This window comes from Elgaria multicarinata, chromosome 1 (assembly GCF_023053635.1).
Source record: "Elgaria multicarinata webbii isolate HBS135686 ecotype San Diego chromosome 1, rElgMul1.1.pri, whole genome shotgun sequence".
NCBI classification, from domain to species: Eukaryota; Metazoa; Chordata; class Lepidosauria; order Squamata; family Anguidae; genus Elgaria; species Elgaria multicarinata.
The window spans coordinates 107615357-107633352 of NC_086171.1; the positions used below are offsets into that span (position 1 = coordinate 107615357).

The 17996-nt window shown below is 40.4% G+C and overlaps 1 protein-coding gene across 2 annotated transcripts in view; it reads left to right on the forward strand.

Moving 5' to 3' along the window:
• The window catches only part of C1H1orf21 (chromosome 1 C1orf21 homolog), a 147752-nt gene that overhangs the window by 74572 nt on the left and 55184 nt on the right, over positions 1–17996 (forward strand). For both annotated transcript variants that reach the window (XM_063134685.1, XM_063134693.1), the window contains exon 3: positions 7063–7157. In XM_063134685.1, coding sequence (XP_062990755.1) covers positions 7063–7157 — 95 coding nt within the window. The remainder of the gene's footprint in view (positions 1–7062; positions 7158–17996) is intronic.

A 17996-nucleotide genomic window follows, 5' to 3' on the forward strand; every position in this document is an offset into this window, starting at 1 on the left:
CCAACCGGAGTTGGTAGAAAGCACTCCGTGCCTCCGAGGCCACCTGAGCCTCAAGTGACAGTGACGGTTCTAGGAGAACCCCCAAGCTACGAACCTGCTCCTTCAGAGGGAGTGCAACCCCATCCAGATACTGATACTGGAGGTAATATATAGCCATCATGACTAGTAGCTATTGATAGCATTATCTGCCATGAATTTGTCCCTTTGGAACCAAAAGGGCTAGGAAACTGCCTTTATAAAGCAACACATAAACCTATTAGGTTTTTCATCCCACCCATTCTCTAAAGAGTTCAGGTTAGCATACATGGTTAAATGTGGGTACTTAACTTGCCTGTCTGCTTAACATGTCATTACTTTGATGCTTTGGGCTCCATCCGACGAGCGTTTTATTGCACACTCCTTACTGGGCACCCACGGATTTTTTGCAGGGCCCTCACATGACATCATATGCCTTCCGCCCCTTCTGGCCTTCCTTGCGCCACAAGAAAAACCGCAGAAAGTCCAAAATATTTTTAAAACTGGAAGGTGTTACTTTCTCCTGCTGTGTGCAGGAGAAGCAGCGTGATTCGAAGGCCCGACTGAATGGGCTTCGTGCTTGTTTACTTCCTGTTTTGAAAAAGAAATCACCTGAGCAATGAAACCAGGAGTGGAGAAGCAACAGTAGGGAGCATGTTTTCCCATGTGAGATAAAGCTATTTGTCACTGGGATTGAGAAACTTTGTCAGCTGGAGCCTTCCTTCACCAGCCTGCCCTACTTTTATAGGTCTGTCTAGCTTCCCAGTTGCTGCTGCACCCAATTAAATTAAGAGAGCCTCCTTCAAAAAACAAGGGTGTGTCTGGCTCAGCTATTGGGCTACACCAGTTTCTAGTGACTGGAAATCTAGGTTAGTTGAGCCCTCTGAAATTTGTAATTATTATCCGGGAAGAAGACAATGGGTGTGAATTAAAATATTGTAATATAGTTAGGACCCCTCTGGGAATGCAAGGGTCTGACTTGTTATAGGCCTGGCTCAGAGTGCAATTCTCTAGTCTCACAGTCTGGTATTTAACACTGAACTAAACTCTGAACCCTTAAAATGGTCTGAGACCTACACCTAAACTTTAATGTGTGAGCTCCACCTAAAGACCTAAAACTGAGCTTATACTGAGCTTTCCAAGTATAAACTAAGCTCACTTTTTTTGTTGTTTATAAGCAGACTTTTCTTCTAGCTAGGTCTGCACTGTAGCCCTTGTCAATATAGAAATAAATTATTATTTTTACCCCTTTCCAAAGTTGGGTTTAATCTAGGTATTTGGTTGAGATTTGCTGCAACCATTCAAGGCTTCTCTGCTAGGACACAGATGCAGAAATTGTACATTTTTAGGGGATTTTTCTATCATGGAATATAGCTTCCAAATTATAAGTTTGTAAAGGGTTACCCTCCTCAGATTTTATTAAATGATAACCATAATGTAGCACTCACTCTCTCCCCATACAAGCGCTTAACTTGTCTGTGTGCTTGATGTGTTTCCTCCTTGTGATTGTCAATATAACATAGTTGGATGTAATGTTAAACTGTGGTTAATTGAAAACTGGAGTTTTCAATTAAAACTGGGTACTTCCTAGCTCCTCCTCATGAGTGTGCTGGGGAGGGGGTAGCACATGAGCTCAAGGCCCATGCACATAATGATAAAACAGGGCTGATACATCTAAAAGCAATCATTACAGAGCCTAGCTTCTCACATTCACCATGTGCTGTAACTGCAAGCATCCATGAACACAAGGAAGCATAAAGCAAACACCGAAGTCATTACTGTAGCATATTTCAAATGTGTTGAAGAACTGGGACTACTGTGAAGTCCAGAGTCCTCCAAGAAACCTTTCATGGTGCTCTGTAAAGCTTCTGGCAGTGACTGGACTCTGAAGTCTTCTAGAAACATTTTTAATCAGCGGAATTCTCTGATGGTGGTGGTGGTCATAATTAAATAATGCGTTAAATATTTCACATTTAATTTATAATATTTGACTAGTTCGTTGACCACGTCTGTGTCTGAGATAATCTAATTACATTGAGATGCGTTTGATTGGGTTCTTGAGACTCAGTGGTGGTTTTCATTGTCTTCTTTCTAATGCCTCACTGTTGGAATCCACATTGTGCTGTAACTGTTCCTCCCATTACTTCTTTTACCATTTTTTCCTTCCTTTGTAATTGTTTCAGTGGTACATGCTGATGTGCTCATTTATCACCGAGACCATTATTAATGAACACTGTGCTTCTTCATTATGTTGCCATGGTAGCTTTGTGTGGTGGAATTATCTGTTTCCAGATGGAAATATTTATTTATTTGTATTGTTGGTTGAGCAGTCCTCTAAAACACCCATGCATGCATACATAGATATCTATATGCCATGGTGTTTATGGTTCTCTTTTTCTTCCAAACTTTATTGGTCTAATCATTGTTAGTTTTTAACGCTATCATACCTGTCTGTTTTATGCCATGGACTTCGAGAAGTGCATTATGTCTGCATTCATAATATATCTGGCTTTTCTCTGCAACTTTATTGCTATTTTGTTCTTGTCTCCCTTGTGTCTCTTTTCTACTGTTTTGTTTGTGGTGGTGACAAAGAGCATTTCACAAAGTACCTCTGACTCCCTACCCCATTTTGTTCTAAAAATTATTCTTGGGGTATTCCCTTTTTGTGTAAAATAGTCTACTATATTCTGTGTTTTGTCCATCAGTTTGTTTTAATAGAGCAGAAAATAGTATCTTTAAAAACATTCCCTTTTTAATTATTTGCTTATTTACCCAATGAAGAGTACTTAGAATTTATGTAGTACTTCAGAGTACTCAAAGCACTTCACACATATTACCATATTGTGACTTAAAGCAAAACATTAAGGTAGGTCAGCATTATTCTTCTATTCCAGAATTGGGGAGAAAGGGGCTGAGGTTGAGAGCCTCTGGGTGAAAATGCTAACCTGGCGTGTATCATGGAGATCCGGTTGAGGAAAGAGAGGGGGAGCCTGTCTCACCCAGCTCTGCCCACCAGCTTCTTCTGTAGTACAGACGGCAAGACTCGGTTGTGGGAAGCAGTTTCAGTAATTCTTTCTCACTAAGCAGATTCTCCATCCAGCAGTCTGTTAATTTTGAGCTCATGCACCTGTGGTTGGGTGGCTGGGACTATGTAGGGCAGGGGTCCCCAACGTAGTGCCTGCAGTCACCATGTTACTTGTGCGCACCTCCAGTGGCACCTGTGACAGGTCTCTAATGTAGCGCTTGCGGGGAATCTGCTAAACTTTTTAAAATCGTTCCCACTCCTTTTTTAGTGGCAGGATAACATACTGGACTGTTCATATAACACGCTAACCCATACTTAATAACCACACACAAGATTTGATGCTTCAACCAGAGGCCATAGCAAGTGCTTTAAATTTGGTACTGTATTTTAAATCTTTGCACTGCTGCTGGGTTTATTTTGGTTTTATTATTTTAATTTCATGGTAGTTTTAAACTTTTAATTTTTTTATATTTATATTTTATGGTTTTAATTGTTGAGAACCTTGAGAGCTTTGGCTATTAGATGGTATAGAAATGTAATAAAAAAGGACTTAAAATATAAAATTCCAAATAGGAATGCAACCAGCCTCACACACATCTCCACCAAATTGGTTGGTTTACTGTTCAAATATTTTCAAATAACTATAAGTATTTAAACTATTACATGAAGCTGTAACACATCTTAAAATACTCATGCATTCTATAGTGTGCATGGGCCTGTCATTGCTTGATACTGCATTTTGTTTAATGATGAGGATCCATTTGTGAACTCATCTGTTACCATGTACACCTACCAATGTGTAATGGAGGAAATCAAAGAAAACTATCTTCAGTGCCATTTGGATGAGTTATTGGAGCAGTCACCAATTGTGACTGTCGGCATTTGAGCTACAACGATCATTATTTGGCACATAATGCCCAGTTCTTGAATCTTAAAGGGCACTGGACCAATTCAATACAGATATTTTATCCTTACTATGATTTATCTTACACTGCTACAGGGTCATAATTAGTCAGATATTTCTCTTAACACTTGACAGTCAAATTACCTAGAAGACACTTCTGTTTTCTCAGTAGGGAACTCAGATATTTCAGGTTTTTCAAACTACCTCTAGCAAGTCATTCTTCATTTTTTGACAGCATCTGTTTTCAACTTATTTTTTCATAACACGATAAACAAAAATATATCTGGTGCAACAGACATCTCCTGAACATATGAGAGGAGATTGGTCATTAATGTTCTAGGAGCAGGGAAGAGGATGGCGTAATCATAATATGCTGGTTAAGAGACCGTGCTGCGGGAGTGAAAACTTTCCCTGCCTCCTCTTTTGGATTATGTCTATCTAACGTTAACCCTTGTTAATACAATTTCTGAGGGCATTTGAAATTTACCATTTGGAAAACAATGAAGAGATGCATATCATGGGCAGAAAATTATCTATCCCCAACCTTGTGCCCTCCAGATGTTTTGGACTAGAATTCCCATCATTTTCAACCAGCCGGGCAAGTGGTTTGATGAAGGCTGGTATAAAGGGGTTCTCTGCTCAGTACTAGATCAGTCAGATCAACCTTAGGATGCTAGCTTCCTCCTACTTCTTAACACATGGCATAATCCACCAGGAAGTTCTCTTACACACACAGTTAGTTCAAATGTCCCTTAAGCAGGAACATGAGGGTAATAGCACCTTCCTGTAATATAGCTAGCATGAATAGTAGCCATTGATAACCTTTTCCTCCATGAATTTGTCTAATCACCCTTTAAAGCTGTGTAAAAGCTCCATCAAACCGGGGGTTAACATGCTCCCTACCTCGCTTCTCCGCCCATGTTTTCCTTCCTCAAGTTATTTCCTCTTTCAAGAAGAGGAAGTACACAATGAGTACAAGGCCCATTGAGTCCGCTGTTCTAATGGTTCTGCTTCTCCTGCACACAGCAGGAGAGAGCAGCAATTCCGCGTTTAAAAAAACATTGGACTTAATGAGGTTTTTTTTTGTTGCACAAGGAAGGCCAGAAGGGGCAGAAGGCGCACGGGAGGCAGACGACGTCATGTGAGGGACCTGAGCAAACTCTGTGAGTGCCCAGTAACGAGCGTGCAATAAAACGCTCGTCGGATGGAACTTTAAGTTGGTGGTCATGGCCACATCTTGTAGTAGCGAATTCTGTAGTTTAAACTATGCGCTGTGTGAAGACATACTTCTGTTTGTTCTGAATCTCCAATCATTCAGATTCACCCCTCATTGGTCTTCATTGACCCTGGATTCTAGTGTTATGAGAGAGGAAGAAAACGTTCTTTCTATCCATTTTCTCCACAACATACATCATTTTATATATCTCTGTCATGTTTCCACTTATTCACCTTTTTTTTTTTAAATCGAAAAAGCCTGCAATGTCTTAAAACTTTCCTTGCTGGGGTGTTGCTCTAGTTCTTTGACCATTTTGGTTGCCATTTTTCGCAACTTTTGAGGTGCAGTGACCAGATCTATACACAGCATTCCAAGTGCGGTGACTCCTACATTTGTGTAATGGCATCATGAACTTAGTAGTATCATTTTCAATCTCCTAACATGGTGTTTACCTCTTTCACAGTGACTACACACTTGGGCGACATTTCATTGAGCTACCCACCACTGCCGGCTTAGTGTATATTTGAAGTTATATATTTTTTGCCTCAATATGCATCAGTTTACACTTGTTTACATTGAACTGCATTTGCTGTTTGAATACCCATTCCCCCAGTTTGGAGAGACCCTTTTAGAGCTCTTCTCAGTCCCTTTTATGTTTTTTACCTCCCTGAATTCTTTGGTGTCATCAGTAAACTTGCTATCTCACTGCTCACCCTTAACTCCGGATCTTTTATGAGGAAATGATAAAAGCACTGATCACCGTGCAGATCCTTGGAGGAGCCAACTTTGTACATCCCTGTATTGTGAGAAATATAATTTTATTCTTACTCTCCGCTTCCTGTTCTTTAATCATTTCCTGATCAATGAGATCTTTCCCCTGCACCTGCCAGGGATACTTGTGCTAGGGACCTATAAATGGTCCAGCTCTCTGGCATATAATTTCATGGTATAAGCTGTATGTATGAGCTCCACCACACCAGCATTTTAACGCAGTCTCAACATGCCTGGTGTCCAGTTTTGCAGAGCAGCACTCACATGACATTGTACCCATCCTGCTGTGATCTTGTTGTGATCGCGCCGTTTACCTCTTCTCTTCCATTTTATTTTTGTATGGGGAAAGTCTAGTTCTTTTCACCATGCGTGATAACATCACTGTTCCGTTCCTGTGTAATTTCCTTTTCGATGCTATTTCAGATCATCCCGATTTTTCTGCTGGGGGGGTGTCTGCGGAAGGGCATGTGTGTAGGACGGTGTTGCTGACGAAAGCAGTGGGCGGGGTGGTTCCCTTCCAGTGCGCCATTTCAATTTCCTTTCCTCATCATTCTCCTTGGGAATGGCTGCTGGATTGTTGGTATGGAGTTCGCTTAGTCGGTCCACCATATTACAAGTGCAAGGAGACGGGAGGAGACAGGACGTTATGTTAGTGATGCAAGCTGCACAGGTGAAATGATGCACATGCTGAAATTGCGCTGAAATCGCGCAACAACGCACACATGTGAAAGTGATCAGCACTTGATGTGCTGTAGAAATGGAGACGGATAGTGCAGGGACAACCGGGGGGGGGGAAATGTGGTGTGATGAAGCTGTTTTATTGGATACATAATGAAAGGTCTGTAACATGTACCCATTCAATTATAAAGAAATGGTCCTTAACGTCATCTCAAAGTGATCTTCCCATACTAGTGCACTTAAAAGTTGTGTTTTTTCTTAATTGTTCCTTCCAGGAGCGCTTTCAAAGTCTATAAAGACAGCACAGGAGAAGAGTCTTCCATTAGACCGCTATTTGAAATTATGAAATGTTTATGAGCTCTTACTCCCTTATCATCTGCATTTTTCATTGCTGACGTCCATAGGTATTATAACTGTTTTTACATGTGTCTTTCTCCCGCTCCTTCTCCTCAGATGAGTATAGGATCAAACCTGTGGAAGAAGTCAAATACATGAAAAACGGGGGAGAAGACGATCAGAAAATAGCTGCGCGAAACCAGGAAAACTTGGTAAGGGGTTGAACGTCGTTACTTATTTAAGAACTTGGACATAGGTCTGTGTCGGTAATGATATATAAAGTATGTAGAACACTTAGTGCACTGGAGTAGAGTTTTCTTGAAAATGCCATAACTATTTATAGCTCAGAGGGAAAGTGTGAAATGCTACCTTCCCTGCTTGTCTTTATGAATTATCCCACCCTTAATACTGTGATGTGTGCTCCAGTAGAATGGGAATTTGTATTCAGCTCCTTTGCAAGTGATAATACTGCTTGGCTCATGATGAATGTGTTTGTACGCAATGCTAGCAACACAGGAATTTACTGCCTTTTGAGACGGAAACTACCTACTTTTAAAGAGATGTCTGTCATTATTTACTCTCTGAGCTCCCACCCTGAATTTTAAAGAGTGCAAAGTTGGATACTTAAAGATATGTAATGTGCTTACAAGAGAGAATTTGCAGGTATTGATGTTATAGTAATTTGTTGTAGGTAAGAGTTATTTTCTTGCTCCCAGATTTACAGGTTGTGTTATCCTCTCATTTTACCCTCAATTGCATATTGGTAGTCTTCTGTGTGTCCTGCAATTCTATGGTGTAGCCAGAAACAGTACAAAATTCAGCTTCTTGAGAATCATGGCTTTCACCTTAAAAAAAGAAAGGAAAAAGTAAGTTTCTAGCCTTGTACCTGCAAGTACTCGCTTGAAAGTACATGGATCATATTTTCTGAAATTGTGGAAGCCAGAGAGGAAGCTGAAATTGATTTCCAATGGTTGGGAATGAACTATCAAGTGCCCTCTGTAATTCCTTTTCTCTTGTCAATGACTAAGAAAAGCATAATAAGTTTATACAATTTGGGGAATTGTGCATATTTGCTTAATTTATACAACCCACACAGGTCAGCTTTCCTTGGTACAGCAGTTGGATTGCCTAGACCCAAAACTATATTTTAGCATTAATTATGCACAGTCTTGCATATGGTTTCAGTATTGTTTCCTCTTGTTTTTCCATGATAATATCTCTCAGGGCATACCTGCGTTACAAATTTATAAACTTTTTTTTTTGCCTCTCTCTCATGGTTATCCCCCAAAGGATCCTGGGAATTCTCTGTTAGAAATCCCTAACATCCCTCATGGAGCTACAGTTCCTAGGATCCCCTAGTTTAAACTGTTGAACCAGTTTAAGTCTGTGGTATGCAGATGGGACCGAGGAGGAAGGCTGAAACAGAGGGTGAAAGTCTGTCTCTTCTCCCCTTTTTGTCATTCCTGCTACTCACGCCTTCCTGCTAAGGAAAGGGAGAGGAAGGGGCATGTTTTGGGTGTAGGGGGGATGACTTGGGCCCTGGGAGGGCAACAGAGACAGGCAGCAGTGCAGGACCTGAGTGCTTTGTTCTTAATCCTAGCGGGAAGACTCATTGGGGAGACTGGGAGATGCCTTGCGTTTTGAGATGGGTCTCCTGAAAGTCCAGGGTTCATATCCAAGCTAGGCTTGGGAGAACTCCCAGGCATCCCTAGTGGGTGTATTAGGAGAAATAACATCAAGACCTTTGTAACAGTGATAAAGGAAGCACTATTTCTGAGTCTTTCAGGAATACTTTCCAGTCTCTCTGCCTTCAGAGAACCATTTCCACATCGGCTCAAGTTGTCATGGAATCCCTGCATGTTGCAAACTGTGTTCTAATTTCTCACTCAGGTCATGCAAAGCGACGATAAGGCCTGCTAGGCGTCATCATTGTCGTCTGTAATCAAAGTGTGCAACATACTTCTGTGGCTGCACAGTGCAAAGGAAGATGGGTAGTGATAGTCGATCTTTCAGGGAAGCCTGTCTGCCATTATTGATCTTCTCATTATGAAATCTTTGATATCTTTCTGATAAGGAATCCCAGGACTCGTCAGAACACAGTTTGGAACCCCCTACTTAAAGAAGTCATGTTTTGGTTCACCTTTTCAGGTTTTCTTTTTCTATGAAAAAGTCTGAATAAATTTCCTTGTTTCCCTTGTGGGATATCCAGCTAACTGGGAAAAAGGTGTGTGATGTTCTGTTTTAGAATACTGGCAAACATTAAGATTGATCAGATAAACAAAGCTAAGAGGGTTTGGGGGCATTAGCTAAAAACTATTCTTGCTTTTTTAGCCTCTTAACTATGGTGGCAAAATAAATAATTCAGAACAGTTTTCAAGCTGTAAGTGATTTAGGAAGATGCTTTTTAAAGGCTTGAGAAATTGAGAAAACTTTTGCATTAAAAATCAGTTTGTGCATGTTTCCCTATAATTAGTACTTTTCTTTGCTGGGTGTTGTTTAGTAACTCTACTGGCGTTATTTGCTGATAAACATATTTGTTGATCTGGATTTATTGTTGGATTTTGTATTGTTTTGCAAATGCAGGGCATAGGTCTCTTTAAGTATAAAAAAAGTTTATCTAGGTGGAGGAGGAAATGGCTGCAATACTAATCAGAACGGATGTTTTAGGAAATCTGTTGCTAACTCACCTCTCTCACAGCAATATAAGATTTCTTGTCGTCTTTGTCAAATGCAAATACCAAAAGTTTAATGCATGCAGAGTTAAGAAATTTAAACATGTATTATTTATAATTTATTTTTGTTTATTCAATTTATAACCTGCCTATATACAAAGTACTCTAGGTAGCATACAGAGTTAAAAAAAAGTTTAACAACACACACACCCCAACCCCAATATAGCCTAGAAGCATCATGTAACAATCAGAAAAGAGAAAGAATTCTAAAAAGGGAAGGCCTGCTGGAATAACAGAATCTTTCCTTCCCACTTAAAAACATTTAAAGAAGTCAATAGGCACAATTCAATCGGCATGTCATCCCATAGCTGAGGAACAGCAAAGGAAAGGGTCCTTTTGCATGTGGCCGCCGATCTCATATTAAACAGTCGCAGCAGATAAAAACTCTGAGGTATTTAAGTGGCGGACTGGAACATAGGGGAGGCTCTCCCTGAGGTACCTAGAACCAAGACCATGTAAGGCCTTAAAGGTAATAACCAGCACCTTATATTGTGCCCAGAAACAAAGAAGAGAATGCTGAAAAGGATGTCAAGAAGATAATGCTAAAGTTAAAGCCCCTTGCCCACCAAGAGATTATTTATAAAATTAAGAATTGTATGATTTAATCACCAGCCTTAAGAGTTATTTAAAAAGTGCCAGAATCTAAAGCCCTCTTCTTTATTTTTTCCTAAGGACGAAAAGTGTATTTGATATTTTTATCAAATAGAAGCAGAAAATGACCCTGTTTAGATGACACACTAAGCCACAGCAGTTAAGCATTTTGAGCTAAGCATTATGATTTAGCATGTTGTGTGAACCATGACTTAGCGTGTCGTGTGAACCATTCCTAATCATGGTGGCTACATAACCACAGTTTAAACATGTTCACTAACTGTTTGCTGCAAAAGGGTTAGCAGCCTAACTGTGGCTTAGTGTGTTGTCTGACCAGGCCCAATAATTGTATAAAGCACAGACATCAAAACATTTGGTATATAGCTGTCCAGAAAATCGTTAAAAGTAGTACTTAAAGATATGATTCAAAAATAATTTAACTTGAAATAAAACCTTTTCTGTATATTTCAGTTTTTTAGGAATATCTAGTAACAAGGTAAATAAGACTGTGAGGCCTAAATGTTACTATAAGAATGAGGTAATTTCTATCCAGAAAAGTGTAAATATGATTTTATTTTGGAATGAGGTAGCTTCTAGTTAGAAGCTCATCTGCCTGTGCCTGTCAGCTGAACAGGTTATTCAGAACTGAGTCGGAAACTTGGTACTGAGATGAGAGCTCTCCTTTTAGACTTTCTTAAGGCTAGAAATCTTCGATAACAAAATGCTTAGGAAATATTATTTCCCGTTTAGCTAAGCAGATTTTGAAATTTTTTGCTATGTTTTTCTTTATAAGAATGACCAACATTCTTATTTTATTTTATGCAAGCTAGAATTTGAAGTGATGTTTTAAACATGTTTTTAAAAATTAAAATTAAAAAAATGGATCAAGTGGGTTTCCCTTACTCATTCTTATTTGTATGAAACCAAACATTGAACCCACCTAAAACAATTTCTGTTTAAGGTGTATTGATCAGCTATTGATAGTTAACTGGAACTATAGCTTGAAAACACACAAACAAAGCTAATCCAAAGCAAATATAAGATTTTAGAAAGGCAGGATAGATGTTCCCCTAATAGAAAAATAAAACAATTTTTGCAATATGCTAGCAGAACCCTGGCTGAAGTTGTCTCATCTTTATTTAAACGTGCTGGTATTGGATTGATGTAAATAAGGCTATACTCCAGTTATAAAGACCCATTTATCTTCACTTCTGAAAGAACTCATTGTTTTCGCTTGACAACAGTGCATTAAGTTCACAAAAATGTCATCATAACATCCTGTTTAACATTCAAAATAGTGCTGGCTTAATTGGAGTACTAATGGCATTTCAGTGTAAAATGTTACCTCTGAGAAAGGTAAAATGAGATTGATAGTGTATTCATATAATTTGGCATTTGTCTTTCCCACTGAGGCTGTATTGGCTGGTTGTGTGCTCTTTGTAGTACTTTATGGATTTTGGTTTTAAAAGCCAAAAGGATCATGTAAACAGTCTGTTTAATAGCTTCATTCAGTAATTGGGCTTTGTTTGTTTGGTAGATGAGTTATGGATTATATTTGTATTTGATTTAGTCTCATTAAAAAACAACAACCACCCAACCCACACCTGGTAGAATGTAGCTCGGTAAATGCACTTAGCGTGATCATGTGTATACTGGCTTGTGAGACATCAGCTTGGCGCATCAGCCTGGTAAAGTTCTTCACCAGAGGGAATAGAGAGAAAGCAATGACCCGAAGAAGCTTTGATTCTTTGGATCAATCCTATTAGCTGTTCAATATATTTCCACACACACCCACACACACACCAAGATATTGACGGACTGGGGACCTTGCAGGACAGAGATTCTAGTGAAGGGGAAGGAAGGGGGGGGGGGTAGAGAGGAAACATCATGAAATGGAGGGGGACGTTGAGGACAAGGGAGTGAGGAGTGACCAGGGTGTCTATTTTTTCCAAAATTAAGTGTGTGTGTGTATGTGTGTGTGTGTGTTAAGAAGAATATGATGGGCATCTGTTTATGAGTTGAGGCATCTGCTGCTTTTGACATTCTGTGAGGTCCATATGACTAGATTTCTCATCATTTTTTCCATGACGTTTGATTGTCACAAACTGACAGCGTTACTAATTATACTTTTCCGTTTACTTAGCAGAAGGAATTGCTCAGGGCTCCATATTTGGTGGGGGAGGGGGTAACAGAAGGCTTTCCTTCACACCAGCTGTTGGAGCTTTAGCTGGGCAGTATCCTAGCACCCTTTTTGCTAGCTGCATGCATCCTGGACTAGAAGGGACAAAACCCTGTCTGCATTGTTTAGCTGTCTAGCCCATAGCCAAGTATGGAACACCAGTTTTTGCACTGTTAGACATTATGGGTTCAGAATAGGCCATTTCTTCATAGCCTGCAAACAATTCTGGCACAATGAAATTGCAAAAGAAAACATCTTCGACTTCTTGTCCAACGCTTGTTTTGCAGCAGTACTTGCTCCAAAATGGTTTGTATAGCTATTGGATTGCAATTCTATAGCAAACTGCAAACTGAAAGCAAACATTTTGAAGGTGGCATTTTAACCCAGCTGTTCTCAAACATCGCCCTGCTCCCCTGGAAGTTCAAAGTTCCGTGGAGCAAATGCATCCTGCAGTAACTAGAGTCAGGGACACATTCCTTCCAGCAGCAGGGATTTAGCACTACACTCACCAAAACTTACATGGGAGTTTCTGCCCACAGCAGTTCCTTCACATTCCTACCTCCTTCCTTGACTAGCTTATTTTAGGAGGGAGTCTGAGATGCCTTGTTCTAATGCCCTTCTAATCCTAGTGTAGGGTTAGTACTTGAGTCCACAGCAGTGGGCCTGCATACATGCAGATGTGTGCGAGGAGATGACAGATAACGTGTTATGGGTCTCAAAAGGTAGAGCTAAAGTTACTTTATTTCAAGCCCCACAACACATAGACCTGGGGATCATCTACACCAAGCAGGATATTGCACTATGAAAGCGGTATATAAAAGGCAGGAGCCACACCAAGCAGGATATAGCGGTATGAAAGTGGTATATGGTATGTGTCAATGGGCCCCAACAGTTGTCAGGGCACTTTAATACCGCTATAAAGCAGTAGTGTGGCTCCTGCCTTTTATATACCGCTTTCATAGTGGATTATCCTGTTTGGTGTAGATGTACCCCTGGTCTGGCAGTTTATTGTGGGTTAAATAACAGGTGCCACTATGCATATCCAACCCCCACTTGGGATTGTCATGTCATGTGAGCCCAGCAAGAATGCGTTATGCGATAGTTAACAAATAGGAAGTGCATAACCCATGTTCTTTTCCAGGGTTATGTGAGGGTTATTTAACCCATGCTTACTGGGTTCATACAACACAGCAACCCCCAAACAGGGTTGGATATGCAAAATGGTGACTGCACATGCCCTGCATGCAATGCTACCTCACCATGGGTTAAATAACTCACAGTGGCCTGTTGTGTTGTGTCTGGCAAACTGGCCCATTGACCGCCAGATTCAAGATGTTTTAGAGGCATTGCTCTATCACAGACTGTAAAGTTTGAGTAATTGATTGGCATGGGAAACAGTCCCAAAGTTGATACAGAATTGAATACCATTTAACCCCTCCTGCAGCTTTAGCTCCTGTGTTGAAGAGGGAATTGCACCAGGTGCTGCATGCATACAAATGACACCTGCTGAAATTCCCTTTTCTATACACCTGTTAAAAATATAGGAGCCCCGTCTTCCTTTTCATATGGTCACCCTACTGATAATGCCTTTGGTTTTACTTAACATGGAGATGAGCTGCTTCTTTTCGTTTTCATGTACTGAATGGGACTCCATGTATTGCTAGGGTAACGGTGCCCAGTAGCTGCAAGGCAACCAATCAAATGGGAAGGCAAAGCCATTAAAGTTGAAAAATACTTGCTTCTACTCTCAATTCTCAAATGCGGTGTCTGGACAGTGGCCTGAGGCTCTAAAGTCATGATGCTTTGAAGGGGAAGCAAGGGGGAAATGGTTTGTGCAATGTCAAGATGAGCTGGTCGTGTGCCTTCCTGTAAAAGATTCCCCCCTGGCTGTTTTGGGTAAGTGAAAATGAGGGTGAGGAAGGATGAAAGTAATGAGCTCAGGGTTATGGCATGCCTTATATGTATGGAGGATAAGTCCCTGACAGGCACGGTGTCCTTGGTATCTGATCTGTGGATGTTCTTATTCAAAAAAGGAAAGTTGTCCTCCAACCTCCAAGTCAAACTTACAGCTCTGTAACGTTGTATGATGTTGCAAACTCACCACTTCCTATTGGTTAACTTTGCCCATGCCTTACAGTTGCTTCAAATTATGCCTGCCCCAACACATTTGTAATGTGCTTCTGCTCTTGGTATGTTTCTTCTTTTTGACATGGTGAAATATGACATTTGTACCTGATCAAACTAAACCCTGTGTGTGTCTTCTGCGTGTGAAACAATCACCTTTTATGGTGTTGTTATATTTAATGGGCAAATATGTGCATTTTCTGTGTCAGTGTGCTATAGTTATCACTCTACATTAGGAATAGGTGAGCAGAAGTTTACTTGCCATGGAAATTATTCATACACATCCCTGAAATGGTCCAAAATGTTTGATTGGACAGCGTAAAGAGGCCTGATTCTTTGAGGGAGAGCTTACCTTGGGGATGGGGAAGGGCAGGAAGGTTTATCAGGGATTCCTTCCTCTTTGTTGCTTTGAAAACTGGGAAGTTGTTTGTGGTATACTGACACTACAGTGTCATCTTCTGCTTGGAATCATGAGGGTTTGAAATTCAGTTCAATATACCATCGCTGACACAAGATTCTCAGCTAGAGGAGTTTTTCCAAACATAAACACACATAAATTTACGTTCCTTTCCTAATACAGAGGCAGGGAGCATGCTTTTGGTGAGTGGGGGTAAATTGCCTCTCACCAGGTCCTCCGCAGGCAAGATTCATCAGTGGATGTGGCTACATCAGTTGACATCATTGCCCCACAAATTTAGCCACTTTCCAGGACTTCTGTGCCTCTCAGCAGCACTGGGGGAAGGAGTCCCTGACTTCATTCAGCATCCCTGTGTTACAGGTACTACTTGCTGAAGTTCCTAAAATGTTGTATGTATAACTTGTCTTGCTCATAAAATTGTCCCATTTGGTATATTAAAAGTAATTTTTAAACAGTAATTACAAAATTTACTACCTACCTTTACTTTTAATTTTTTTTTAGTTTTAATGTTAAATTTATGAGTAAGCCAAGTTATACAAAATGTACCGTATGTTCCTTAATTAACAAAGTGACTTTAGATTTGTTAAGAGGGCTTAAAAAAGGAAGATCAAAAAGTATATTTTAAAAAGTATATTAAAAAAAGATCAAAAAGTATATTAAATTAGCAAATGTTGATGGGAATTGTCAGATTCCATTTATTATTACTTCTTGCTCTTGGGCAATTTTTTCTTATGCAAAGTATAGCCTCTTGGACTTGACAGTATATTTTTGTCACAACTTGTTGAATTGATTTGGCCCCTTGTTCTAAACTTTGTTTGCCTAAATGCAATTACATGATTGTGGGGTTCCCCAAATCAAATGAGAAGAAAGGGCCTTTAATAATCTGTCATGTCAAGAGCTGGCTTTCTGCAAACAGTTCTTTGGAGTCCCCAGTATTTGAATTTCATGCTAATATAAGCAGGCTATATTTCCAAGTATTATAAACATATTTTACCACCTCCATATATCAGAGTTGCTTTCCAAAACAGGCCTGCTAATGGGGAAAAAAAACCCTCTGCGCTACAAAATTGTGGGTGGTGATACTTAACAGAGAATCATTTGTGCTGCAAGGTAAGAGTAGAAATTCAGTAGGGTGAATTTGTATAGATCTCTTATACAAGCAGGTTTTGTTTCAGGGTAAATATTTTAACATGTTCATCTTGTTTAAAGCAAAATCAATGAAGAGTAATTTCTGTTCCTTGATATATGCAGAGCAAACATTAACCTGTCCAGCTAGCTGATGAGATATCTGATGTTTAATCAGGACTTGGAAATCAAATTGATATTAGAGAAGATAATGGGCTTTTTATTACCCTGACAAAACACTAATTTCTGAGAGCCTTCATCTATTACTGCCACTGAAGATTCAGGACTGGGAATATTCAGTGGCAGAAATAGACCTTTTGTTTGCAAATGATCCCAGAATGGGATTGGTGGAGGAATTAGACCCTTTGGGTGCTTCCAGGTGAGGCTTCTATTGTGCATTCACCTGGCCTCATTCATGAAATTTTACAGGGTTCCAGACAGCGTTGCCTTCCATTTGTTACTCGAGTCGCCCATGTTTTCCCACCTCTACTTCTACCTTTTTTCTTACCAGAAAAAAATAAATTAAGGAGGAGAAGATGGAATAGCTTCACAAAACCTTTGAATAGTAAGCATTAGAAACCCTCCATCTGGAATCACCTTCTGAGGGGCAAGAGGAGGAATTCAACTGCATGGTGGGGGATGAATGATTGTCCTCATCATCTCCTATATTAACTCAAACTTGAAATTTCAAAGTCCAGCTGATGAAAATCACTATCACTGCAGACATATTTTAAACCACATTTTAAAGAGATAACGAGTGGGCCACAGGCTCATGTGTTTCCTTCACCCTCCCTTTTGTCTCGAGAGTGAATTCCCTCCTTCCTGTCCTAACTATGATTAAGCATGAAGTCAGCACCAATATTAACAATAGTTTAAAATAACCAGGTCTCCTATATAACTAGGTTTAAACCTATGGTTTAAAGCTGATTTCAAATATTGTTTAACAGGATTTAATCACATTTAATGTTGGTGTTGACATAGACACCTGGTTCACACATCACGGTGGCAATTCCTAGATTGTTAACCCAGAAATTGTGTGGACAAGCAGAACACATGAACTGCACGTTTGTCGTGCTCACAACTGCAGCTAAGGTGGAAATGGGGAAGTTGCTCCTGAATTTAGAGAGGACTGCAGCATATGATCCCACAGCCTGCTCAGTTTATTTTTTTTTATTTACCCGGTTCCCGGCTCCTCACGTTTACTTACGAGGAGCCAGGACAAAACAGCGACAGCGGGTCACACGTTCTGTGGTCTCGGGATCATCCCAAAACCACGGAAAAATCGGAATTAAACTTTATTTATTTATTTATTTATTTAGAGTATTTTTATCCTGCATCTCAGCCAAAAGGCTCTCGGAGCGGCTTACAATGTATCAATAAAGAAGACAGTCCCTACCCTCAGGCTTACATTCTAAAAAAAGACATGACACACAAGGAAAAGTGGATGGGGAGGGAAGAGGGAGAAAATAAAAAGACATTAAGGAGACTGTTTAGGCTGGTGGGAAGGCCCTGCTCCGTCCTCTCATCCCCCAATGGAGGGGCAAACCAACAGCTCCTTCTTCCCCACAAGGTGAAGATGTTAGCCCTGTAGGGGGTGGGGTCCAACTGAAGCAGGCTCTGATGGTCTAAGGAAAGGAAAGGAACCTCTCGTGCAAGCACTGAGTCATTACTGACTCTTGGAGGGACACCAGCTTTCGCTGACGTTTTCTTGGCAGGCCTTATAGCGGGGTGGTTTGCCGTTGCCTTCCCCGGCCGTTATTACCTTTCCCCCAGCTAACTGGGTACTCATTTTACCGACCTCGGGAGGATGGAAGGCTGAGTCGACCTGAGCCGGCTGCCTGAGAACCAGCTTCCGCTGGGATCGAACTCAGGCCGTGGGGAG